The 26,988-nt window shown below is 44.0% G+C and overlaps 1 protein-coding gene across 1 annotated transcript in view; it reads right to left on the bottom strand.

The window, feature by feature from the left end:
* Positions 1-26,988, bottom strand: part of SPAG16 (sperm associated antigen 16) — a 1,363,505-nt gene that overhangs the window by 1,221,865 nt on the left and 114,652 nt on the right. The window contains exons 8-9 of the mRNA XM_073646626.1: positions 25,738-25,807; positions 7,362-7,504 (exon numbers count right to left, since the gene is read on the bottom strand). Of these exons, the coding sequence (XP_073502727.1) occupies positions 7,362-7,504; positions 25,738-25,807 (213 nt within the window). The remainder of the gene's footprint in view (positions 1-7,361; positions 7,505-25,737; positions 25,808-26,988) is intronic.

Below are 26,988 nucleotides of genomic sequence, written 5' to 3'. Positions count from 1 at the left end.
GGTGAAAAGAGGGAAAAGTGTCAGCAACCTCAATACCACAAATATGTGGAAACATGTGCGGACCAAGCACGTGGTGGAGTTACAAAAACACACTGAAGACCTAGGCCAACCTACAGCGCCACCTACCACCTCTTCAGCTCGTGTTGTAGCCTCTTCCTCCAGCTCACACACAGCTGGTTCGGCTTCCTCACAGTATCGCCATGGAAGAATCTCTGGCACTGTTGTACAGAGACACAGTGTAATTCCACCCACAGCACCACTTTCCCAGTCATCCTCACACTCCCAGGCCAGTCTACAGCCATCGTTAGCACAGGCATGGGAGAAAAGGCGCCCATACTCGGCAAACCACCCCCGAGCACAGGCTCTGAATGCTGGCATTGCTAAACTACTGGCCCTTGAAATGCTATCATTCAGGCTGGTGGAGACTGACACATTCCGTAACTTTATGGCATTGGCAGTCCCAAAATACAACGTGCCCAGCCGATTTTATTTCAGCAGGCAAGCCGTCCCTGCCCTGCAACATCATGTGGAGGGAAAAATTAAACATGCGCTACAAAACGCCGTCAGTAGCAAGGTCCACCTGACCACCGATGCGTGGACCAGTAAGCATGGACAGGGACGATACCTTTCCCTCACTGCCCATTGGGTAAATGTTGTGGAGCCGGGTACAGATCTTGAGAGTGGCGCTGTACGTGTTCTGCCAACTCCAAGGATTGCAGGAATCCAGTCTGTACACATTGACTCCTCCTCATACTCCAGTTCTTCTGAATCAGCGCTGCAGGAGCCGTCACGGTCTACCTCCACATCGACCCGTGAACGGTTACCTGTTATAGTGACCAATATGAGCACAGCCGTGGCCAAACGTCAACAGGCCGTATTAAAATTAATTTCTTTGGGGAATCGAAGCCACACAGCGCAGGAGCTCTGGAATGCCATCAAGCAGCAGAGCGACGTGTGGTTTGTGCCAGCGAATCTCCAGCCAGGCATGGTAGTGTGTGACAATGGCCGAAATCTGGTGGCAGCTCTGGGCCTAGGCAACCTCACTCACATCCCATGTCTGGCACATGTGCTCAACTTGGTCGTGCAGAGTTTTTTGAGGGACTATCCGGATCTTGATGCACTGCTTCACAAGGTCCGCATAGAGTGCGCTCACTTGCGGCGTTCCAGCAATGCAAGATCACGCATTGCAGCTCTGCAGCGCCGATTACGTCTTCCGGAACATCGCATCATATGTGACCTACCCACTAGGTGGAATTCAACGTTACATATGTTGGAGAGGTTGTGTGAGCAGCAGGCAGCAGTAATGGAGTACCAGCTGCAGCAGGCGCAAACAAGTCGCAGTGCGCGCCGTTCACACTTCACCACCACTGAGTGGGCCTCTATGAAGGACATTTGCCACGTTTTGCGTGCCTTCGATTATTCCACGCGGATGGCGAGTGCAGATGATGCACTAGTCAGCATGACTATCCCCCTTATCTGCCTGCTTGAAAAAACACTGCAAGCACTAAGGGACGAGGTTTTGGAAGAGGTGGAGGATGAGGAGTCACAAATGCCATCTGCTTCTCTACAGTCTGCGCAACATGGTTCCTCACAAAGGCCTAGGCAGGGGACACTTTATGAGGAGGATGAGGAGGAGTCAATGGATGAGGAAGACATCTGTCCAGAGGAGGGAGGTACACAATGCTCTAGTAGTCAGTATCTAGAGCGAGGGTGGGGTGATGCAGAGCAGGCAGAGATCACGCCTCAAGCAGGGGACAGCGTTTCTTGGCCAGTTGGCAGTCTGCAGCACATGGTTGATTTCATGCTGCAGTGCCTGAGAAACGACCGCCGCATCGCCCACATTCTCAACACGGCTGATTATTGGGTGTCCACCCTCCTAGATCCTCGCTACTGGGACAACTTACAAAGCCTCATAACACCGTTGAACCGGGAGCGTAAAATGCGGGAGTACCAAGACGCACTGGTGCATTCCATCATGTTCTCCATTCCAACCGAGAGCAGTGCTGCTAGTGCTTTACAAAGCAGCTCAGTGCGTCGAGGCAGTGGAGGAAGCTCTGCACAAAGAGGGAGCAGAAGCAGCGCCTCAGCAGAAGGCAAGACCAGTATGGCCGAAATGTGGCAAAGTTTTGTGTCCCCGCCGCCACAAATGTCTACACCATCACAGACGGCTCCAGTCAGCAGGAGGCAACGTTTCCGTCAGATGGTGACAGACTACATGTCTTGCCCTCTTAGTGTACTCCCAGACGGCTCTTCTCCCTTCAAGTTTTGGGTCTGTAAGCTGGATACATGGCCAGAGCTTAGTCAGTATGCATTGGAGGTGCTAGCTTGCCCTGCTGCTAGTGTATTATCGGAACGCGTCTTTAGTGCCGCAGGTGGTGTACTAACAGACCGTCGCATGCGACTATCCTCCGATAACGTTGACCGGCTTACTTTTCTCAAAATGAACAAGGCCTGGATCTCTCATGAATTTGACAGTCCTCTTCCAGAATAAATAATTGGTGGGCAACAGTATCCAGGTCTCCTGTTGTGTTCATGTTTCTACCACCTGAACTGTAATCCCTGAGCTCCAACACCGCCAGTTGGCGCTTGGAAGTGCCGTCTGCACAGTCAACACTTACTGCCGTGTTATTGGGGTTCAGTAACGTCAGCTGTTCCCCTGCTGTGTCCACATTCTCACCACTACAGATTTTAAAGTTGCTCCAATTACACCTCTGGCTCCTCTGTTTTTAGTATTTACCCTGGGCTCCAATACCGCTAGTTGCTGCTCAGAAGTGCCATCTGCACAGTCAACGCTTGCTCCAGTGTTATTGGGGTTCAGTAACGTCAGCTGATCCCCAGCTGTGTGTCCGGCAAATTCTCCTGCTTTGTCCACATCCACTGTACTACGGATTTAAAACCTCCTCCAAATACACCTCTGGCTCCTCTGTTTTTAGTATTTACCCTGGGCTCCAATACCACTAGTTGCTGCTCAGAAGTGCCGTCTGCACAGTCAACACTTGCTCTAGTGTTATTGGGGTTCAATAACGTCAGCTGATCCCCAGCTGTGTGTCCGGCAAATTCTCCTGCTTTGTCCACATCCACTGTACTACGGATTTAAAACTTGCTCCAATTACACCTCTGGCTCCACTCTGTTTTTAGTATTTACCCTGGGTTCCAGCACCGCCAGCTGGTTCTCGGTAGTTCCATTTGCTCTTGTACCTTCTACTACCCATCCGGGTTCCAGTACCGTCAGCTGGTTCTCGGCAGTGACTTTGGCACGGGTACTCCCTCCTGCCCAGCCTGGTGCCAGCACGCCAGCTGTTTCCGGGTAGTGTCAACGTCACTTTGCCTCCAATGCGTTGTCCTGTCGTTTTGCGGTCGGGTTAGCCGACTCTATGGTGCCTGCAGTTTAGGTGACTCCTATGTGGGCTGCGGGATCTGGCAATGAAGGCTGGTTCCATAGTGCCCATAGGAGAAGCACCCCCTCTAGGACTGTGGGTTTTGGTAACTGCGGCCGGCTCGCGGCCTTGAACTTTTTTTTACATGGGTACCTTCTGCTACCCATCCGGGTTCCAGTACCGTCAGCTGGTTCTCGGCAGTGCCTTTGGATTAGGTGCCTCCTTCTCGGTATCCAAGTTCCACCAACGTCTGCTGGTCCTTGGTAGTGCTTTCTGGCACAGGTACCTCCTGCTTAGTAACCGAGTTCCAGTACCGTCAGCTGGTCTTCGGCAGTTCCATTGGCTCTTGTACCTTCTGCTACCCATCCGGGTTCCAGTACCGTCAGCAGGTCCTCGGTAGTTCCATTTGCTCTTGTACCTTCTACTACCCATCCGGGTTCCAGTACCGTCAGCTGGTTCTCGGCAGTGACTTTGGCACGGGTACTCCCTCCTGCCCAGCCTGGTTCCAGCACGCCAGCTGTTTCCGGGTAGTGTCAACGTCACTTTGCCTCCAATGCGTTGTCCTGTCGTGTTGCGGTCGGGTTAGCCGACTCTATGGTGCCTGCAGTTTAGGTGACTCCTATGTGGGCTGAGGGATCTGGCAATGAAGGCTGGTTCCATAGTGCCAATAGGACAAGCACCCCCTGTAGGACTGTGGGTTTTGGTAACTGCGGCCGGCTCGCGGCCTTGAACTTTTTTTTACATGGGTACCTTCTGCTACCCATCCGGGTTCCAGTACCGTCAGCTGGTTCTCGGCAGTGCCTTTGGATTAGGTGCCTCCTTCTCGGTATCCAAGTTCCACCAACGTCTGCTGGTCCTTGGTAGTGCTTTCTGGCACAGGTACCTCCTGCTTAGTAACAGAGTTCCAGTACCGTCAGCTGGTCTTCGGCAGTTCCATTGGCTCTTGTACCTTCTGCTACCCATCCGGGTTCCAGTACCGTCAGCTGGTCCTCGGTAGTTCCATTTGCTCTTGTACCTTCTACTACCCATCCGGGTTCCAGTACCGTCAGCTGGTCCTCGGTAGTTCCTCAGCTTTCTTGTACCTTCTGCTACATTTCCAAGTTCAAGCTTTTTGAAATGGTTCTTGGTAATCACTCTAGATCTCCCTGACGAGGACCCTGAAGACGAGGACCCTGAAGACCAACCCTAAGAAGACGAGGACCCCGAAGACGACGACCCTGAAGAAGAGGACCCTGAAGACCACCCCGAAGAAGACGAGGACCCTGAAGACCACCCCGAAGAAGACGAGGACCCTGAAGACCACCCCGAAGAAGACGAGGACCCCGAAGACGAGGACCTAGAAGACCAACCCGAAGAAGACGAGGACCCCGAAGACGAGGACCCCCGAAGACGACGACCCTGAAGACCACCCCGAAGAAGACCAAGAAGATGACCCTGAAGAAGTTGACCAAGAGGACAAAGAAGAGAAGACAAGCACCAAGATACAGAAGAACAAGAGACAGAAAACCAAGAAGCAGAAATACAAGAAGCTGCAGAACAAAAAGCGGAAGAACATTAAGCATAAGACTAAAAATTAGAGCAAAAGATAATATCTAAATTATAAGCAGAAGATGACTAAGCAGTGTATGGGGGTGAGTCCGTTCCTCCTTGTGGTGCCCCTGGAAAAGACCTGCTGCTGCAGGCCAAACTGAACGCGGACAAATCCTGTTGTAAATCTTTTGTGACGGGCAGAACGAAAGGTGTAATGTCCAACCTTTTATAGATAACAACTACAGGAATGCCTGCCACAAATAAGAATATGATGAAGAAGAAGAAGATGAAGAAGATGAAGAAGTAGAATATGAAGAATGTAAAAAAAAAGAATAATACGAAGAAGGTGAAGAAGAAGAAGATGAAGAAGGTGAAGAAGAAGTGGATGAAAAAGATGCTGAGGATGATGAAGGAGAAAGTGTGGGAGAAGTAAAAAAGAAGGTGAAGAGCATGGAAGTAGTGAAACATAAATATCTGACAAAATATAAAAATACTTAACATAGTCAATATTTAAGTAACTCAGAACGTCTTAAAAAAAAAAATTAATTCCTGCTATTCCATTTGATTGGGCTAAACCTCTATGCCTTTATTGTCTCCCCCACCTCCCCCAATACATTCTACATTATTCTTAGTTGTTTTCCTTCATGTAGAATTAACCTACAAGGAAAGAAAGGGTTTATTTTCATTCCGATATTTCTGTCCCATTGACTTGCATTGGTTTCCGGTATCGGAATGGGCGATATCCGATACTTTTTCGGTATCGGTCCGATCCAATCCGATCCGATATTTCCCGATATCGGAAGGTATCGCTCAACACTAGTCACCACCAGAACCTGCTCTTGCAACCTCTGCTTGTGTCACTCTGCGGGCGGCGCTGGTGATAGAGGAGATGTCAGAACCACTAAGGTTAGGGTGGCTGGGACCTGAAGTGCTGTCCAGTATGGGTGTGAGCTTCCAGCTGGCGATATCAGCTGGAGAGTACATCACTCTACTATAACTTCTAGCTTACTGCTGGAAGCTTCCATATATAGCTTTGTGCTTCCCTGGTTTCTGCCCGTTTTGTTTTCGTGTTTCCTTGTTCTCACCCTCGCTTGTTATTTGACGTTTCTTCTGTCTGACGATTTTGTACCTTTTCAGCCCACTTAGTTTCGACCTGGCTATCTGACTATCCTTCTCACCACCTTGTGCCACCAAACAGCAGGTAACTCTGTGGCCCTTGCCCAGGGGCTCCTGTGTAAGTCCAGATCCCTGTATAGGGGTTAAAGGGTGAATGAAGGCCAATGCAACCCCAGGGCTCTGGGAAACGTGGTAGCCATTTTCCAATTTTGAGCTGCCAGGCGACCAATGACAGAGCCTCATTACAAATATCTACAAATACCAATTGGTAAAATATATGGATTTTTCTTCAAATTTATACTCAACAAAATTGTGTGCGACTGAAATACAAATCCTATTTTTGGAAAATATAAAACTTAGAGTAGACAGTCCTAAAATATACAAATTTAGTATTAGTCACATGCTAGTTGATAGATAAAAATGTCTAAGCCTGCAACAAATTTAATACTACATCAAGTCTTGGTTAGCTTACTTTTACATCAATTTCCTGAGTCAAAATCATAGTGTTTAAAAGGATATATCCAGGACTTAAGGGAATAACAAAATATGTGGCTAGGCACTAACAGGCAGGCAATTGCAACTTACCTGCCCGTTGTGCCCGGCGCCGTTCTTCCCCAGCACAGAGCGGTCACAGACCGCTCATGCTGGGGATTGATCCGCATCTGCGACGCGACGAAATGGGCATGACTTCTGGCATCATTCGGATTGACCGCAGGCTCCCCCAGTTATGAAGCGGGGATTCGGCTGCCAATCAAGAATGATGTCAGAAGTCCCACCCCATCTACAGAACTAAGCGGAAAAGAAGTCTTCGCTCTGTAGATGTGACGTCAGCAGCGGCTTCAGAATCCCTGCAAGTGTGGCCTGGGACAGCTCTGTGCCTGGGAAGAACGGCGTCCGGCACAACAGGCAGGTAAGTTGCAATTACCTGCCTGTTAGTGCTTAGCCACATTTTTTGTTATTCCCTTAAGTCCTGGATATATCCTTTTAAACACTATGATTTTGACTCAGCAAATGCCTCAAAATAAAATGTGAAAATTTTTATTTCATTGGAGTGGAACCATTCTTCAATAACCTTTTTTGTTTTTTTTATTTGCGCTAGACACAAGTTTGAATGGAACCATTCTTGAGCACCCTTTCTTTACAGTAGTGCTGTATACTCATAATACCTTTTTGCAAAAGACAGTGATGAAGTTTTCTGGAACTGTTGATTACCTATTTATGTCAAATAGTCTCCACGGGTAGTAGATACATACTAATCTGAGCCAACAACTGATATCCATTTTGAAGTGCATGTTGAAAAAACAAAACACAATTTGACAGATTTTCTGGTGATCCTACCTTAGGATGTGCCTTTCCGATTTGTTTATTTGGGTCTTTCTCAGCATTGTATAAAGCGACCCCTTCCTGCAACAGTTCTTTCTCTCGAGCCTCCCGAATTGATTTCTGAGTAGGACCTTCTTCCTTCTTGGGTTTAACATCATCTAGAAAGCAGAATTTAGTCATAATAGGTCAACTGGATATATATACACATGTTAAAACAGTTATGAAGGAATAAGAGAGAGGGCACGAGAATAAGGCCACATTCGCAGGTTCAATATTTGGCCAGTATTTTACATCAATATTTGTAAGCCAAAATTAGAAGAGGAACAGTCAGAGGAAAAGTATAATAGAAACAAGTCACCACTTCTGCATTTTTCACCCACTCCTGGTTTTGGCTTATAAATACTGATGTAAAATACTGAACAAATACTGAACGTGTGAATGTGGCCTTAAAGTACATATTTTATACATGGATTTATCCAATGTTGGTTTCAGAATTAGTAAACAAATCTTAGGCTACAGGCTGATCCAACTTTGATGTAATGTCCTTAAAACAAGTCAAAATGAGGCTCAGTATTGTGTGTGGCCTCCACGTGCCTGTATGACCTCCCTACAACGCCTGGGCATGCTCCTGATGAGGTTGCGGATGGTCTCCTGTGGGATCTCCTCCCAGACCTGGACTAAAGCATCCGCCAACTCCTGGACAGTCTGTGGTGCAACGTGACGTTGGTGGATGGAGCGAGACATGATTTCCCAGATGTGCTCAATTGGATTCAGGTCTGGGGAACGGGCGGGCCAGTCCATAGCTTCAGTGCCTTCATCTTACAGGAACTGCTGACACACTCCAGCCACATGAGGTCTGGCATTGTCCTGCATTAGGAGGAACCCAGGGCCAACCACACCAGCATATGGTCTAACAAGGGGTCTGAGGATCTCATCTCGGTACCTAATGGCAGTCAGGCTACCTCTAGCGAGCACATGGAGGGCTGTGCGCCCCTCCAAAGAAATGCCACCCCACACCATTACTGACCCACTGCCAAACCGGTCATGCTGAAGGATGTTGCAGGCAGAAAAATCGCTCTCCACGGCGTCTCCAGACTCTGTCACATTTGTCACATGTGCTCAGTGTGAACCTGCTTTCATCTGTGGTGAGCACAACCTCTATCTGTGGACGTCGGGCCCTCATACCACCCTCATGGAGTCGGTTTCTAACCGTTTGTGCAGACACATGCACATTTGTGGCCTGCAGGAGGTCATTTTGCAGGGCTCTGGCAGTGCTCCTCCTGTTCCTCATTGCACAAAGGCGGAGGTAGCGGTCCTGCTGCTGGGTTGTTGCCCTCCTACGGCCCCCTCCATGTCTCTTGTTGTACTGGCCTGTCTCCTGGTAGCGCCTCCAGCCTCTGGACACTACGCTGACAAACACAGCAAACATTCTTGCCACAGCTCGCATTGATGTGCCATCCTGGATGAGTTGCACTACCTGAGCAACTTCTGTGGGTTGTAGAGTCCGTGTCATCCTACCACGAGTGTGAAAGCACAACCAACATTCAAAAGTGACCAAAACATCAGCCAGAAAGCATTGGTACTGCGATGTGGTCTGTGGTCCCCACCTGCAGAACCACTCCTTTATTGAGGGTGTCTTGATAATTGCCAATAATTTCCATCTATTGTCTAGTCCATTTGCACAACAGCATGTGAAATTGATTGTCAATCAGTGTTGCTTCCTAAGTGGACAGTTTGATTTCACAGAAGTTTGATTTACTTGGAGTTATATTCTGTGGTTTAAGTGCTCCCTTCATTTTTTTGAGCACTGTATATAGCACGTCGCTGGTGTATGACGTCACTGTCATGCGCCAGCGATCGTGCTTCCGGTGATGGGAGAACCGGGCGCTGGAGCTCCGGAAGGAAAGAAGAAACTTTTTTTTTTTTTTTAAAGCTGCACTATGAAGGACAATGAGGACAGGATGGAGAGACATGGGGGTGGCCGAATTGGAAACATGGAGGTAGAATGGACACAATGAGGTCAGAATGGAGACATTGGGGGGCAGAATAGAAACATGGGGGTCAGAATGGAGACATTAGGGGCAGAATGGAGACAAGCGGGGCAGAATGGTGCCATTGAGGGCAAGGATGGAGACAGGGGGGCAGAATGGAGACAGGGGGCAGAATGGAGACATGGGGGCAGGGTGGAGACATGGGGGTAGAATGGAGACAGGGGGGCAGAATAGAGACATTGGGGGGCAGAATAGAAACATGGGGGCAAGGATGGAGACAGGGGGCAGAATGGAAACATTGGGGGGCAGAATGGAGATGGGGGCTGAATGGAGACATGGGAGAAGACTGGAAAGATGGGGGCAGGATGGAGACAGGGGGATCAGGATGGAGACAGGGGGGTCAGGATGGAGACATTGGGGGCAGGATGTGGGACATTATTGCTGTAGGGGCTAATTATGGATATTATTACTACTGTGATGTATTTTTTTTTTGAGGATACTGTTTTCAGTGAGGGGGGCTCCTGTTACTGTGCAAGACGGCGCTATGTCGCTTTTTTTTCTTCATCTGGTGTAGTGTAGAAGTTTGGAAAAAATTGGGTTATGTGCTCTAGAAGCTGCTCTAGATAACTGTTATTTTATGCAGAGATGAATCCTGGCTAGAAGAAGTGATGGCGGTCTGTGCTGGATGAAGAGGAAAAGCGAAGATGAAGGACTTCAACTAAAGACGTCACCGGTGAGTCAGTGTGTTATCTGTACACTGACCCTATACACTGTATACTATACACAGGGCACCTGTGTATAATGACACTTATGGTAATATGAGTATTCTGTTTTTTTATTTATGATCGGTATTGTAGTATTCGGTCACTATGTGGTGGTAATATGTGATCTGGTCATAGTGTGACGATATTTGTCCCTTCTATGTGGTATTATTCGGTCACTACGTGGTGGTAATATGTGGTCTGGTCATAGTGTGATGATATTTGTCCCTAGTATGTGGAATTATTCAGTCACTATGTGGTGGTAATATGTGGTCTGGTCATGGTGTGACGGTATTTGTCCTTTGTATGTGGTATTATTGGTCATTTTAAAAATGCATGTGACACATTCCCTTAAATAAAAAATATACCTAAAAATAATGTTGGATATTATAAGAAATGTTTAATAGGTTAGAGTAAAGTAGGGCCCGGCCAGAATAGTCTCCTTGTTGTGGTGTTGGCTTAAAATATCTTTTGTCCAAAACAAAAGCTGCTGGCTATGTATGTGATGTGGTGTTCGATGGGAAATGTTAATGTGTGATTGGTGAGGACGTGGTGCAGAAGTGGAGTTTTTTCAAGAGTGGGCGGTGAGACTGTGGAAGTTTCAAGGGATGGAGGCGGAGCTGGGGTGGAGCCTGGGCGGAGTCTCAAATGGCCCGAAAATGTTGGCAGTATGGGACCCGGAAATTCCTGGTGGCAGTCCTGCACACATATATATTTTAGTAGTATATTATTGAAGATTTTGACTGCCTCCTTTTCTGACTGTGCACTCCTTCCATCAACCTAAGGCTGTTTTAAGTTAGTGCTGGATCCTATCTGCCCTTTAAATATGTGGATTTTAATTTTTTTTTATTATTATTATTATTTTAAATATAACCCAAGCAGCTTTAACAACTCAAAACCGGGGACTCGTTCAATTACTTCATTTAACTTACAGTACATATCTAGGATTAAAAACTGTGCCAATACTAACCCTGGACAAATGAACCTCATTCCCTATAAGAGTCCTTTATTAACAGTAAGATCTTTTTATTCCAGAAATATCCTACGCTAAATATCCATGACTAAAATAAACTCAGATTAAATTAAAATGAACTATTACAGCATCATCAAGAGTGCAAGATTTATCAACACATTTCTGCTTGTACTTTCACAAAGTTTTAAAAATTAGTTGTCAAACAGCTTGATCATTTTAATCATCGGCAGCAATAGCAATTCTGTGTAAAAATCAATTGCCCAGTGCAATTCCTCACTTGCAACTGTTTGTGCAGACAAAATTGTATCTGGCAAATAGTAATAACACTAATAAAACGATAGAAAGCCTGGGGCATAGGAATGAAATTTTATTTGTAGAGTGTTGCAGTCTCTGTAGGAGAAATTACTGAGCGGTGAAGACTAAGCACTGCTAAGTAAACAGTTGGTATAGTATATTGTGGGCTCTGAATCATGGCAGCAAGAAAGTACAGATGTAAAATATTTATAAGGGATCGGGTTATTGTAATTCTCTTCAGGAACTTCATGCCAATACTGTAGTTAAATATTCTGGTAAATGCAGACACTGTAGGGAAAGCCCTACATACATTTAGATCATTCACAAAGTACCTTCTATTTCAAGTAGGACACTATTTTCTAAAGGACAATTTTCAAGGTCCTAAATTTTGGTTCACAATACACAGGGTTGTCCAGTCTGAGAAGCAAAATCTGCAGTCACCTTGTGACTGCTGAATTGTGACAGCGTGCCCTGGGCTCACTCAGCTCCCTATTGAGAAAAGTTGGATGTGACTAGTTGACATGTGACCGCAAGTATGGAAATCACATGTATGCGATCACATCACCGATCACTTACACAGGGAAATTGTGACAGTGGACACTGTCCCTTTAAAGAGGACCTGTCACTTGCTCATAAAAAAAAGGAGTTAAGAATATTGTAAAAATCCCCGAGTAACCCGATTATGCGGCTTTTTTCCATTTTGCGGTGCATCACTCCATTGCAGAGATATTCACAATTGTTGCTTTTGAAAGCTCTGCTTGTAGTTCATCTGGGCATTTCTTCAGAGTTTTCTCTAGGATAGGGGAGGGGAACATTAGGCCAGTGGGCCGCTTACGGCCCTCGATGACCTTTTATCCGGTCCCCGGGCAGATTCCCTGACCACAGTGCTTGGGTCAGCAGCTGTATTTTTCTGGCTGCCGGCCAATTCATTTCGTATCGCTGTGAGCACGCTCATTCAGCGTTCACTACTGAACGCTGAGGAGCGTGCGATGAAACATTACGTCCTGACACCAGTGCCAGCGTCAGGACGTACTTAGTGGGTGGAATTAGCGCGCGATTTGTACAGCCCCCAAAGGATGGTATAAATATTCAGATGGCCCTTGGCAGAAAAAAAAAGATTCCCCAACCCTGCTCTAGGTCCATGTACATAAAACCCCTCGTCCCAGACACTGCTGACAGATTCCCTTTAAATGAATTTGGCATATCCTACTCCAGTGCACACTTCTTGAAGATTGAAGTAACAAATTGCCAATCTTGATGAATTTAGGCCAGTAGCTGCAAATTAAGACAACTTCCATCAGAAAAAAAGCTTTAGAGCCAAGTGCTTCATGCTATGGATTTTTATGGCCAAGAGACTACATGAAGCCCAGCAAGCGCAATGCCAAGCATTGGATGAAGTGGTGTATAGCACACTAGACTTTGGAGCAGAAGAAATGTGTCCTGTGAAGTGATGAATCACACTTCTCTTTTTGACAGCCTGATGGACGAACCTGTGTTACACGAATACCAGGAAAATGCTACCTGCCTGACTATATTGTGTTAACTATAGGGTTTGGTAGAGGTAGAATGAATCTTGTAGAAAGCCTTCCCAGGAGAGTGGAAGATGCTTCAGCGCCAAAGGGGGATCAACTTCACATTAAAGAAGCTCTCCCATCAAAGTTTTTATCCTCTTGACATATTGCAGTCATCATATTATATAGCACTGTGTACTTACAATTGCTCATTTTGCCTTTCTACCCAGCTAATTCTTCTCTTTTCTCTGCTCTATGTAGAAACAGGAAGTCTCTTTTCCTTGCAAAAAATCATTCCCCTCCAACTCCTGACCCAGCTGCTCTGCTCCTCCCCCTGCCATAGACTTTTACAGCGACTCATGAAGGGAAAAAAGACTTCCTGTTTCTACATAGAGCTTAAAAGGATTCAGATAGTAAGTTTTTAATCACGTGATGTCATAGACCTAATGGAAAAGAGAAGAATTAACTGGGTAGAAAGTCAAAATGAGCAATTGTAAGTACAAAGTACTATATAATATGATGACTGCAATATATTAAGAGGATAAAAACTTTGATGGGAGAGCTTCTTCAATGCCTATGGATGTAGAAGGGATATCATAAAAGCTCTTGTAGGTGTAATGTGCAGGTGTCCCAAATGTCCACATAATGTAAATACCCAAAGTAAAATGTAAGTGTCCTGGTTACGCCGGAACAGAATGATAATATTTTATTATTTTAAGATTATTATAGTTTTTAAAAAAACTTATGATCACAGTGCATTAAAAAAAGTATTTGCCTAATGAGTATGTCTTATGAATAGCTTCAACATATTTGTCATACTAATTGGTTTCTAAACTTTAAAAAGCATCCATCATTGGTTGGAGAACTTTAGATTAGCATTTTTATAAGATGCCATAGTAAAGGGAGAATAATTAAGATAACGGGTACACAAAGCGGGACTGATGTTCAAAGAGGGAAAGCATACAGAAGAGAAAAAACAATCCTTCCAGATTCTCAAAAGGATTCAAATCTCCCAAGAAAAAAATGCAAGCCTTTTAAATATCAACTATAATTAGTATCAACAAATGGTATGATTGGAAAGAGGACACATAGTAACAATTTATTTAACCACAATTGTCTTACAAATGTAAAAAAATATATTGAAACCATGTTTCTATGAGCATAAATGAACGAAAAAGATTTTAAATTTCAATGGATCATCTGTTTGTAAGCTGAAGAACAGCTAGGTTATTAATGCACAATAATGAGTCTGTCTACATCTGAGTGGATGAGAGGCAAAACAATTAAAAATGTTAGCTTCGCCCAGCCAACATCCTCTCTTAAACTAAAAAGATAGTTTAATGTGCAAGCCTACAACCTGCAGTAACCCTCGCTCCACCATACCGCTGCACGACCAGCTCTACCCTCACCTACTGTATCCTCACCCATCCCTTGCAGACTGTGAGCCCTCGTGGGCAGGGTCCTCGCTCCTCCTTTACCAGTCGGTGACTCGTATTGTTCATGATTATTGTACTTGTTTTTATTATGTATACCCTTTTTCACATGTAAAGTGCCATGGAATAAATGAAGCTACAATAATAAATAATAACTTAAAAATATCAGTTCATGCATATAAAATAGTGTCTATGCTAAGCCAGTTCTGAGACGACTGTAGGGTGAAACATCTTCTAAAAAGTTTGATGTTCATCTCTTTTGGAATACATCATAATGTCCTGACGTTGTGACGTGCCTCACCCAAGGCCTACTCAGCACAGGAAGCGTCGTCACAAAGTGATGAATAACAGAAGAGACTGGAGCCGGAGCGGGGAGAAGAACCGGGCAGGACAGGTAAGTGGAGAGGCAATAATACTATTTTTTAAAAAACTCCCAGCCCTCTACTATCTAAATAATGGCAGACAGCCAGGAGAACAGACATTTCCTGTAAAACTTGCTCATCCCTACAAAAAAAGTTATCAATATGATAGATACTACTTAGACCTTCTCATAAGGTTAATTAGTAATGCAAAAGTTATAAAGTGATTCCCCGGACCCTTTGCCTGCCTCCGGTCTTTGAATAACAGGTCACTGCTGAGATTTCAGACAAAGACCAGAGACAGAGGAACCGGTGATTAAAGAAGAACCACAAAGCTGATTTCTTCATGAAAGATATAAATTTAATCTGTCTCACATCGCCATTACAGCCATGCCTTTACAAAATTGTGCTGCCAGGTTTTCTCATAGTATCTCACAATATAAGTCTTCTTTTGACAGTATCAGATCCCTCCTCATCCATAGAAAACATGTTCAAAGTATTGAGTACATGTCTTTTTGGTCATGAACTATAATATTATATTATGTTCTTACTTGTATTATTTTCTATATACATTGACTATTGAAATTAAAGGGGTATTCCCATCTCATAGATCCTCTCCCAATATGTAGTAGGTGTAATAATAATAATAATATTAGCAAATACCTCCAGTTAGAAATGTAGAATAGTTTTTCTGATTTGCTATGTCTCTTTCCTCATGTGCAGGCATTACAGGACCTTAGGTATCCATGGGTACGACCACTGATATAGTAACAGTTAGCTAGTTGCTAGTGGTCTAATTGGAGGTATTTGCTAATATTATTATTATTACACCTACTACATATTGGGATAGGATCTTGGAGATGGGAATAGCCCTTTAAGGGATGTAAATAATATACAGTACCTATGTTTATCAGCTTATTATATGCAGAGTAATGTAGCTTTTTTGACTAGATTCCATTATCTGTATCGGTTATGTGTAGTTTTTGTACATACTATTATGTCATTTGGTTTTCTTTTTCTGGCTTATATGTTTATAGAGTTGTCTATTGTTTGGTTTTAGTGTAGATCTGATTAACTTTGGTTAGAAAGAAACGTCAACCTGCTTGTACTCAGCTCATTAATTCAATAAAATACGCCATTTTCTCTCTGAGTTCCGGATTCCTTGTTGAATACAAAGTATTGAGAAAGTTGGCCTACATCACTCATGAATGAATGAAGCAACCACCAAGGTCAAAGTGAGACATTTTGTATCTTGACTTCCAAATATAAAAGTGTTCCCTGTGTTCAGTTAATAATTAGGGTTGAGCGAGTATGTTCTGTCCGAGTATGCTCGGGCCGAGCTCCGAGTATTTATAGCTGTGTAAGAAATAGACATTCCTCCCATGTAATAAAACTGTGAAACAGTTGCAAATCATGCACATGGGAGCTATTCAACCATATCACCGAGCAGCTGTAAATACTCGGAGCTCGGCCTGAGCATACTCGGCGAAAGGGTTAACAGAACATACTCGCTCAACACTATATATGTACAATATATCTGCTGAATGTGTACATTGCGCAAACCATCACCCAAAAGTCAGCCACATAAAGGTCAGCCGAGATTACAAGATCATTTACGAGAAATTCTTCTACCACTGTGCAAACCCCCCAGTATCTGTAGCGATAATGAAGACACTGGATACTGCATTTCTACAATTTTCTGACATCTGTGAAACACACAGAGGCTTTCATAAGCAAACTGGTATCATTTGTACAACACTTTGCCATTTTTATTCTGACAGCTATAAAACTGATGGTGTTGTAAACATGAAAACAGCGATGGTACTGTCAAAGTTTATCCTTTTCTTCTCGCAGCTCTACAGGACATAGCGTTTGTTAAGATTTAATAAAGACAAGAATGATCTTAGAGGCAGCAGTTACTGGACTCATTATTCATCAATGTGAGTGGGTAGTGTGCCGGCTGCACGGTGCCATGGGGCATTGTCTACCATTCTGCGGAAAGACTTGTGTTAAACATAAGGACATGAAAGATGTCAAAACCACATGGATCTAACAATGTGGCCTCGTCTAAAGTTTATTCTTTGCATGAGAAAACTGGTTCCTGGAAATAACGAGCAGCACTTTCAACGATCTCTGCTCTGCATGAGAAAGAACCCATCTGACCATGAATGGTTCAGGCTAATTGAAAAGTCATGAGTTTAGAATGATTTAAATATATGTGTAATACTAGTTTTAAGCTAATTCACCATATATTTAAAGTGTAACTATGAAACGTTTTCAATATATTGTAGCCACTCTGATGCACTGATCACTGGTGGGTGTCGGGTCCAGAAAACAATCTCTTAAACCAACCGGCAGAAGGACATAGCTCGTGAATTAGTACTCGCACAGTGGTGTACGCACCCAAAGACTTTCAGTCCCACCTGTATACTGATGTGTGCTAACTGATGCCCCCTAGTGTCAGCCAGAATGTAGAGTTTGCGCAAATTGATTTGCAGGACTTGTCAGTAATTTGTTGGCATTGGACGGGAGCCCTCAGAACTATCTCTTACGTGATGGCATGTACGGCTCTTCTTTCGATCAGCCAGCCTGGTGCGACATCACATGTGTGTCATACGGCAACAATGGCATCACGCCATGCCAGCAAATCAGTCAGATAGGAAGCAGTTCTCAGGGCTCAAATTCAGCACCAACAGATCAGTGATAAGGCCGATGAACCGGGTCCTGCGAACTGATTTGCACCATCTCTACCAGTATGACTTTTTATGACATCTGTTAAGGAAATGTATACCGATTTTTTTAAGGCACTGTAGCATAAGGTCTGCACAGGTGTAAATTGCTCCTACTCCAACAGCCAGGACCAGAGATTACACCGGCCCCAGCTAATTACACTATAAATACGGTGATCAAAAGTCACTCCAGCATTTAAGTGGTTTCAGAAGGATAAGACACCTTCTCTCATCCAATCCCAACTCCTTCACCGCAACCCAACTGTAGTCACCAAGGCAGAAAAATAGAAAAACTACTAAAGAGAGAAAAGGGCAATAGTGTCTTAGCCGGTTAAAATTTGATAAAACAAGTACCATACTACTGGATTTACTGTCATCTACCAGCAGGGCAGATTTTCCCACTTTTTCTTTTCCACATAATGCAGAAAAATGGCATCCAGATTTACGAAAAATAGAAGCCCAATAGTTTGTCTATCCTGTAAGTGCAAAACTAAAAAGGCATAGAATAGTGCCATAAAGAAGTATTGCAATGTATTATTGACGCGATTAAAGGATCACTTTTCAAAGTCCTCTGCTGAAAGTCAACCCAACAAGGACATTGCCTACTTTAGCCTTAAAAGGTGTTGTCCACTATTGGACAACCCGTTAATTGCTTAAGTGGCCTCACATCAAATAAAAAAACACATACTTACCTCCCGGACCAGCACCACTCCTGCATTGTTGGTGCTGTAATTCCCAGTGGTCAAGTGACATTGTTATGTCAAATTACTACTGCAGCCAATTAGTGGCCGCTGATCAGCAGCAGGGTTTACTATTACGTTAGAGCGGGAATTGAAGAGGTAATCACAGCACAGTCATCACAGGAACAGGTCCAGGAGGCAAGTTTATGCTTTATTTTATATGGGGTACTTAAAGGGAATCTGTCATCAGGTTTTTGCCACCTAATCTGAAAGCAGCATAATGTAGAGACAGAGACCCTGATTCCAGCAATGTTTTATTTACTGGACTGCTTGCTGTGTTTTCAATAAAATCACTTAATTTATCAGCAGGAGATCATCACTAGAGGACTAGTAAACCTGTTGCCATGCAGTTCTCAATATTCATGAGTTCTATATAACCCAGCCCCCACCACTAATTAGGATTTTTTGTCTATGCACAGTACCAAAGAAATATGCCAATCAGTGGTGTGGGCAGAGTAATACAGAGCTCAGCATTCAGAGAACTGTTAGATCTGCCACCGATAAAACAGTGATTTTATCAAATGCTTCTCTGAGATGAGGCAGCAAAACCTAGTAACAGATTCTCTTTAAAAGGATATCCTCAAGTTGTCTTTTGAGCAGCTCACAGCTCTGCAGTCTCCTTAAATCCTGGTTGTTTGGGGTGGTGGGTACCTACAACACATCAATTGTCAGTGCTTGTTCTGAGTCTACACTGTTATCAGTATATTTAAATATAGAGATGACAGGGATTTTGAAAAAGCACACAGCTCAGGACAGTGAGAGCAGTGATTAGGAGAACTGTTCTGGAAACGGAGATGCTGGGTGTCAGTATGAAGGGAAAGCTGAAAATAGCTGACTGAGATGTTAGGAGTTAACTCCTCTCCTGGAATGTAACTGCTGGCAAACACATGGCCAGGTTCTGGTGGCCAAGCTCCTTGGAAACAAGTTGTAGACTATGCAAGATAAAAAAAAATCTCATTACAGTAGAACAACAGCAGATAGAAATAGCAACTCAATTAGTAACCTGAGAATACCCCTTTAAGCAATTAAAAAGGACCCCACCTGATGAAGACGGCTTAGACCGTTGAAACGCGTTGTGGCAGTGGTATTGGAGGAAGAATAAAAGTCGGTTGACATCTACTAAATTGTCCAGTATTCCTTTGGCGCTCCCTGAGACCGCTGCACCATTGTTTACTTGTGAGATATCTCCATGCGGAGCTAAAGCGGCAGGAGCGGCCTGGTCTATTTGGATGTTTGAGGACCTGCGGTATCCAACCACCGGGTTAAACTACTGAGGACCTGCGGTGACGTGGTATCTGGTCCAGCAGGATCGTGTGACCACTTGAGGAGCACGGAGTTGCGAGGCAAACACCGACAGGACGGTACTACAAATAGAGGTGACCCGGAGCCTCATTAATTACACGCTTAATCTTGGTTGTGTAGACGTACACAACCTTCACAGGTGAGTGTACTGGCACTTTTTAAATTCAGCAAATAGCCCTGTGAGTCTACACATGCGCCCTTTCTTTTCTTTTCACAGGGAAAGCTGAAAATAGCTGACTGAGATGTTAGGAGTTAACTCCTCTCCTGGAATGTAACTGCTGGCAAACACATGGCCAGGTTCTGGTGGCCAAGCTCCTTGGAAACAAGTTGTAGACTATGCAAGATAAAAAAAAATCTCATTACAGTAGAACAACAGCAGATAGAAATAGCAACTCAATTAGTAACCTGAGAATACCCCTTTAAGCAATTAAAAAGGAGGTTGTCCAGTAGTGAGCAAATTTCTTTAATGTCCACTCTTTTTCCCCATCGTTGCATTCCAGAAGTTATACATTATTTACATTTTTCATCAATGTAGATGTAAGAGGACTTGTGTTTTTGTGAGAGGAGTAAGTGGCACCACTTTGGGGTATATGAAATCTAATAGATAACTTCTAATAACACTTTATGAGAAGAAATAAAAGAAAAAAAACAGGATTTTTTTTTCACATTTTAAATTTTACGTTTAACTTTATTCTGCAGGTCAGCAAGATATTGGCTACATCAGATTTATGTCGTGTTTTTTTAATAAAGAAAATACACTGTTTGAAGAAAACTCATTTGCTTTTGTGTTGCCATACTCAGAGTCATACATTAAACATTTTTCCATCAATAGAGATATATTATGGCTTATTCTTTGTGTCACAAGATATATTTTTCATTGGTCTCATTTTTTTGGTACATATGACTATTTGATCACTTTTTATTACACTTCTTGGTGGGGAGGCGGAATGAACCAAAAAAAAAAGAAAAAACAAAACTTATGCTGGGTTGTTTGTTTCTTTTTTAAACATCATTCAGTATACATGACATGCAAACTTTTTTTCTGTAGGTTGATCTGATAATGACATTACCAACATTTTTATTTTTCTATAGACAAAGATTCGGGAGGACTGATTTTTTGCGCACAAACATTAGTTTTTAATGGTAAAATTTTGGGGTACACAGGACTTTTTGATCAGTTTTTCTTCTTTTTTTTTTGTAGGAAAGATGAACAAAAGAAAGCAATTCTGGCATTGTTTTTTACATTTATGGGGGGTATATTCAGTGCATGATGAATATAAATACAGTTTAATAGTATGGGCTAGCATGATTTCTGTGACACACAATTTGTTACTTAAGTAGTGCAGTGCATTATCCACAGTGTTCGTATTATCAAGCATGATTTATTTTACTGTATACTTTGATCAATGGCAGATCCAGAGATCACTTATAGGCCTTCAACTGTAATAGCAACCATAGGCTTTTTGCAGTGACGGGGTGATCTCCCACTGTCAAACCCCTTACATACTGCGGCACTAATGACCACATAATGTAAGGGGTTAATTAATCCGCTGCAGGGCGCTAACCGTGCTCACTTCCCGCTACTGTGTCTATCCTAGCAGCAAGTAGTAAGCACAGAGAGCCCTGGGATCACTATCCTAAGGTTAAGAATCAATGACTTTTCATGCACTAATGGAAAGACGTAGTTACTTACCAGTAACGGGATTTCTCTGAGCCCATGACAGCACCAACAGAGAGAGGGGATCCGCCCTTCGAGGACAGGAAACCTACAGATAAAAAGGGCGGTACCTCTCCCCGAATCAGTTGTTTACAGAGCACGAGAGGACCTCCAGGTTAATACAACAAAAACATCATCATTGCCAAGCTTAGTAGGAACACCCTGCGACTAAAACAATCTTAACAAATAAATGCGCTCACCACATGTGCAGGGAGGGAATATCTGGGTGCTGTCATGGGCTCAGAGGAATCCCTTTACCAGTAAGTAACCACGTCTTTCTCCCTCCCCCATGACAGCACCAACGGAGAGGATTACATAGAATTGTATATTAGGGAGGGACCCCCGCCTCCAGAACCCTTCTCCCAAAGGTAAGGTCAGAGGAAGAGGTTAAATCTAGATGGTAATGTTTGTAGAAAGTAGAGGGGGAAGACAGTCGCCGCCTTACATATTTTCTCTATGGAGACATCAGATATTTCTGCCCAGGATGTTGCCACTGCTTTGGTTGAGTGAGCTCTGATACCCTCTGGAGGAGTATGCCAGGTAGATGGAGTCCCTTATCCAGCTCGCCAGCATACCTCTTGAGGCTTTTAGTCCCTTTCGAGGACCCTGGACACAGACAAAAAGAGCATTATCCTTCCTACACTCTCTGGTGACTGATAGATAATGCAATAAACACCTCCTGACGTCTAGCTTATGGAGGTCTCCCCTGTATTTTTTGGATTAGGACAAAAAGATGGCAAAACAACCTCCTGGGACCGGTGGAATCGAGACGCCATCTTAGGCAAATAGGCTGGGTCTGGATTAAGAATGATTCTGTCCTCCAGGATTTGTGTAAAAGGAGGGCCAGAGGACAGGGCCTAAATATCGCTGACCCTACGGGCCGAAGTCAACGCTACTAATAATGCTGTTTTGAGGGACAAATTCTTAAGAGAAGAGCTATCTAAGGGTTCAAACGGTGGCTTTGTTAAGGCTAACAGGACTAGATTTAAAACCCAAGGTGGTACTTTCTGAATAATGATGGGTCTGCATCTAATGGAAGCTTTTATGAATCTAGCTACCCAGCTGTTAACGGCTAAATTGTAATTGTACAGAGCCCCCAATGCAGCAACCTGGACTTTCAGGGTACTTGTGGCTAAACCTTGCTCTAAACCCCTTTGGAGAAACTCTAAAATGGCCGGGATAGCCAGCCTAGCCCTATTAAGGACCTCATTACCTCCTCCAGCTGCTCCCTGCACTGGAGTATGGAGTTGCCCACAATCAAAAAATCATCCAGGTATGGGACAATCAGGATATCCCATTCCCTCAGGTGTGCCATCACTTCTGATATCAACTTGGTAAACACTCTGGGGGCGATTGCGAGCCCGAACGGTAGAGCTGTGTACTGGAAGTGTCTTACTCTTCCTTGCACCGAGACCGCTACCCTGAGGAATTTGCGAAAGTCTTTGTGAATGGGGACATGATAGTAGGCATCCTTCAAGTCCAAGACAGCCATAAAACAATCTGGAAACAAGATTTTTATAACAGTCTTTATTGTCTCCATTTTGAACGGTTGAGATTAAAGTGACTTGTTCAGTTTCTTTAAATTGACAATAGTCCTGAAAGTTCCGTCTGGTTTCTTCACCATGAACAACGGAGAGTAGAAACCTTTTCCTCTTTCTAGGAGGGGAACCTCCTGCAGGACTGCCTTGTGTACGAGACCCAACACCTCCTGTTCTAGCGCTAACTGCTCCTCTACTGAGGTCTGTTAAGGGGTAATTATAATTAACACATTCTGTCTGGGGACTCTCAAGAAACATAATTTTAGACTTGACTTCATCAGGACCAAAATCCAGGTACTGCTGGAGATTTTCTCCCAGGCCGGAAGAAAGAGGGACAACCTTCCTCCCACCTGGGGCAAAATCTCATTGGGAGGGCTTCCTATTATCACTGGAGGGACCCCCAAACATAAATCCTCTGTTCTTTTTCCTTTTATCTTCCCACTTATCCTGCTCTTTAGGGGGCTTTCGACGGATAAATTTCCTACTCCAAAAGATCTTTTATATGATGGCACGGAGAGGATGGGAAAACGCTTCTTATTATCCCCTGTTTTATCCAGACTGCCATCTAGTGTGGGGCCAAATAGAAACTCACCCTCACAGGGAATAGAACATAATTAGATTTTTGTTTGAAGGTCTCCCGGCCAGCATTTAAGCCACAGTGCACGCCGGCCAGCGTTGGAGAAAGCTGCGGACCTGGCTGCTAATCTGACAGTCAGCTGAAGCATCAGCCAGAAAGGCAGCTGCACCACGCATTAAGGGAATGGACTCCAAAACCTTATCCCTAGACACTTTTCCACAAAGTCTGGATTCTAATTGACTAAGCCATACCATAAGGGACCTAGCTGTGCAGGTAGCGGCAACAGAGGGTTTGAGACCCCCCCCTCCCCCAAGGATTCCCAAGGTCCCTTCAAGAAGGAGTCTGCCTTCTTATCCAGGGGATCCTTCAGAACTCCCATGTCTTCAAAGGGAAGGGCAAATTTCTTAGAGGCCTTAGCAATGGCCACGTCTAGTTTCGGAGCTTTCTCCCAAAAGGAACAGACGGGGTCATCAAACGGGTACTTCCTCTTAGGGGTAGAGAGATTCCTTCTTTCTGGTCTATCCCATTCATTTTTAATTAGGGACAGAACTTTGTCATTAAGTGGAAAAACTCTACGCTTTTTCCGATCCAACCCGCTAAACATAATGTCTTCTACGGTCTTTTCTGGACATGCATCAATTAGCCCCATAGTGGATCTAACTGCTTTTATCAGACTATTAGTCTCATCTACAGGGAAGCAATTCTGTCCATCTTTCTCTTCCTGAGACGAGGAGGAACATGAGGAAGAGCAGGAAGATACTGATCCCTCATCATCCTCTGAACTAGAGGATATGGAAACAGGGGAAGTGGCTCTAGATTTATGTTTCCTTTTCCGACCCCTTTGTAAAGATTTGAAGGTATTCTGCACCTCAGATTTAACTGTCGATCTGATCTCAGATGCGAATCTTGGAGTTTCCTCCGAGATTGTCTGCTCTATGCAAGAACTGCAGAGACGTTTAGTATATGGAGCACGCAGTTCTTCAAGGCAGAGGGCACAAATCTTGTGCTTAGTCTTGTTTATGCTCTTTCTTCCCTGAAAGAGAAGTAAAAGGGGTGCCCTAATTAAAAAGGGTGAACATTAACGAAGATCACTCACCCATCAGACGCGACCAGGGGGTACCGAGGTAGGTGGAGGAACCGGGTCTGCCGAAGGATCTCCTTTGGAGGCCGAAGCCGTGCTTGAGCCCCTGCTGCGCGGAGTGGACCTGCCGGATCTTCTGCTTCCACTGCCACGGCAGTGACGACGGGAAGAATCTTTGTCTGGCTGCTGAAGAGGAGCTTCCACGGACTCCTGCTCCATGTCACCCTCCATCTGGAGAGCTGCTCAGTTGATGTGCAGGATTTCACTGGCGCCAGAGCTCCCTTTATAAGGGCGGGAGCTTCCTTCTTAACATCCTTTGTACTACATCCTTTTTTTTTTTTCCCCCCCGACTTTGCGCCGGGAGCTCCTTTCAGCCACGTCACCTCGGCCGCGTCATCAGGAAGCGCCTCCGGTGCGTCCCCGCGCATGTGCAGAAGGGACACCCGGAAGTCTGGCACCACAGCGTGATGCCGCGACCGCGCTCCACCGCTAACCCTGCAGGCCCACCGGACCCTTCAGGAGACTGCGCCAGGCCGAGGCAGGGAACCCCCGCTGCCTGGATCGGACCGGCCAGGCCTGGATCTTCGTCAGGTAATCTTCTTTTCTTCTTGCAGGTACCGCACACTGCAGGTCCCTCGTCAAGGACAGAAAACCAACTGATGCGGGGAGAGGTACCGCCCTTTTTATCTGTAGGTTTCCTGTCCTTGAAGGGCGGATCCCCTCTCTCCGTTGGTGCTGTCATGAGGGATGGAGAAAGTGGCGCATTCTATTAGGATTTGAAAAGGCATGTCTGAAACTGTTAAGAAATGTTTCAAACATACCATAAACCATGGGATGTGGTCTTCGTATGCGGTGCCGATTCCAAAAGAGGATCAGCGAATGTAATTGAAGAACAGTGGTTTAATGGCAACGCGTTTCAAAGTCAAACTGACTCCTTCCTCAGGACAACCACATGTAAAACTGTCTGTTTCACACACATTAGTGCATGATGCAGCAGCTGACAATCGTGCAATATTAGTAGTTATAGCACAAATAACCCTATCAGGTGAGCACATTACCGTTGTTCACTCACCATTACTTGGGTAAGACCTTATTGCACTTTGCAATCTATTTCTAAAAAATGTTTTAAGGGGTTTTCCACTAGAAGTAAATTAAAGACCTGATAGGAAATCAATATCAAATCGGTAGGAGTCTAATATCTGAAACCGCATCAATCAGATAATTACGGCAGTTTTTTGTCTTTTTTTAAAAAAAAGTGGTGTTTTTATTGTGTAAAAAACAGTATTGTGTCCTTAAATTAACTGATCAGGAAACAGACAGGAGACTTAATAGATAGATTAGACCGAACAGATAGATAGACAGACACAGACAGATAAATATAATACCCTTTTTCACAGGGAGATCCACTTTATGTCCAGATTCTAAATTCTTTAAGGTAGCCTGCAGACCAGTCACCTGGAAAGAGGAAAAAAAATCACATGGAGGATTTTGAACAAAACATAATTGAAAAAAAAAAAGAAATTCAACTTCTGAAGCATCTGAGTGAGATGAGAAACACATTCAATTTCCTTCCTTTTAATCTGTTAGAACAGTTTTGTTCATACATGCAATTACAATCTGAAAATAATTTTCTATCAGGAAAATGCAGGGAAAGAATACAGACTTGGAAAACTGCTTATCCAGAACGACTAATTTCTGTAAATTGTCATTAATCCAGCAGGAATGGGATCAAACCTAACACTTGGGAATTTAAAATGGACTTTGTTAAATGAAGCATAAAAGTCCAAAAACTCATAATTACAGCCATGTTAGAGTCCTGTCAGACTCAGTGCTAGAAAACAGAAGGAAATAATTGGAAATACCAGGCTACTGTAAGCCGATTGAAAGACCCATTCTACAGTTTTCTTTATTTCACTATCGGTATTAGATAAGTAATATACGTACAATGCATTCATTAAAATATGTAATACAGGCCAAGAGATGTGGTTTGCCACGGGGGATAGAAGAGGGGGTTCAGAGGGACAGACGTGGGGTAATGAGCAGTGGAGGGGCACCGGTTATTATGTTCTGGGGTCTAGAAACGCCCTCGAGCATAATAAGGGACATTCAATTTGCGAAGAATAACTTCACTGAGAACCGAATTTCCTCGTAAAACCCGTGCGATTTAGCAAAGTCGAATTTTGTCAGCTCCGCTCATTTCTATCAAAAATCATAAAGGTTAGTATCTCACTTGTGTATATAAAGAAGCCAATGAAAAAAAATATACTGGTACAATTTGCGCAAGAAAATCTAGAACCAAGAGCACAAACAGACAAAAGAAAGTGCACCCCAGATGAAGCCATTGATAAAATGTGCTTTGTCCATTTGGGCTCTTGGTTCTGGACTTTCTCATGCAAATTAACTGTACCAGCTATTGTTTTTTTTTTCTACTGACTTTTTACCCAAGCGAGATATTCGCAAATATCTACTTTGTGTTTGCTATTCGCACATTATTTTCTACTGTTCCAATGCAATTTATGAAATCATTATTTGGTTCTGTTTGTGATGAGTGTTTTTATCTGTGTCATGAAATAATCATGGTAATGTTCACTTGTCCAACATTCAGTTTTTCTTTGTATGTGTGTTGTTAATTTTAA

Source organism: Phyllobates terribilis, unplaced genomic scaffold (genome assembly GCF_046119375.1).
Source record: "Phyllobates terribilis strain yellow unplaced genomic scaffold, ASM4611937v1 Scaffold_9__5_contigs__length_417890890, whole genome shotgun sequence".
Lineage (NCBI taxonomy): Eukaryota > Metazoa > Chordata > Amphibia > Anura > Dendrobatidae > Phyllobates > Phyllobates terribilis.
The sequence above is the reverse complement of the archived record's forward strand: the minus strand, read 5'-3'. Positions and strand labels throughout refer to the sequence as shown.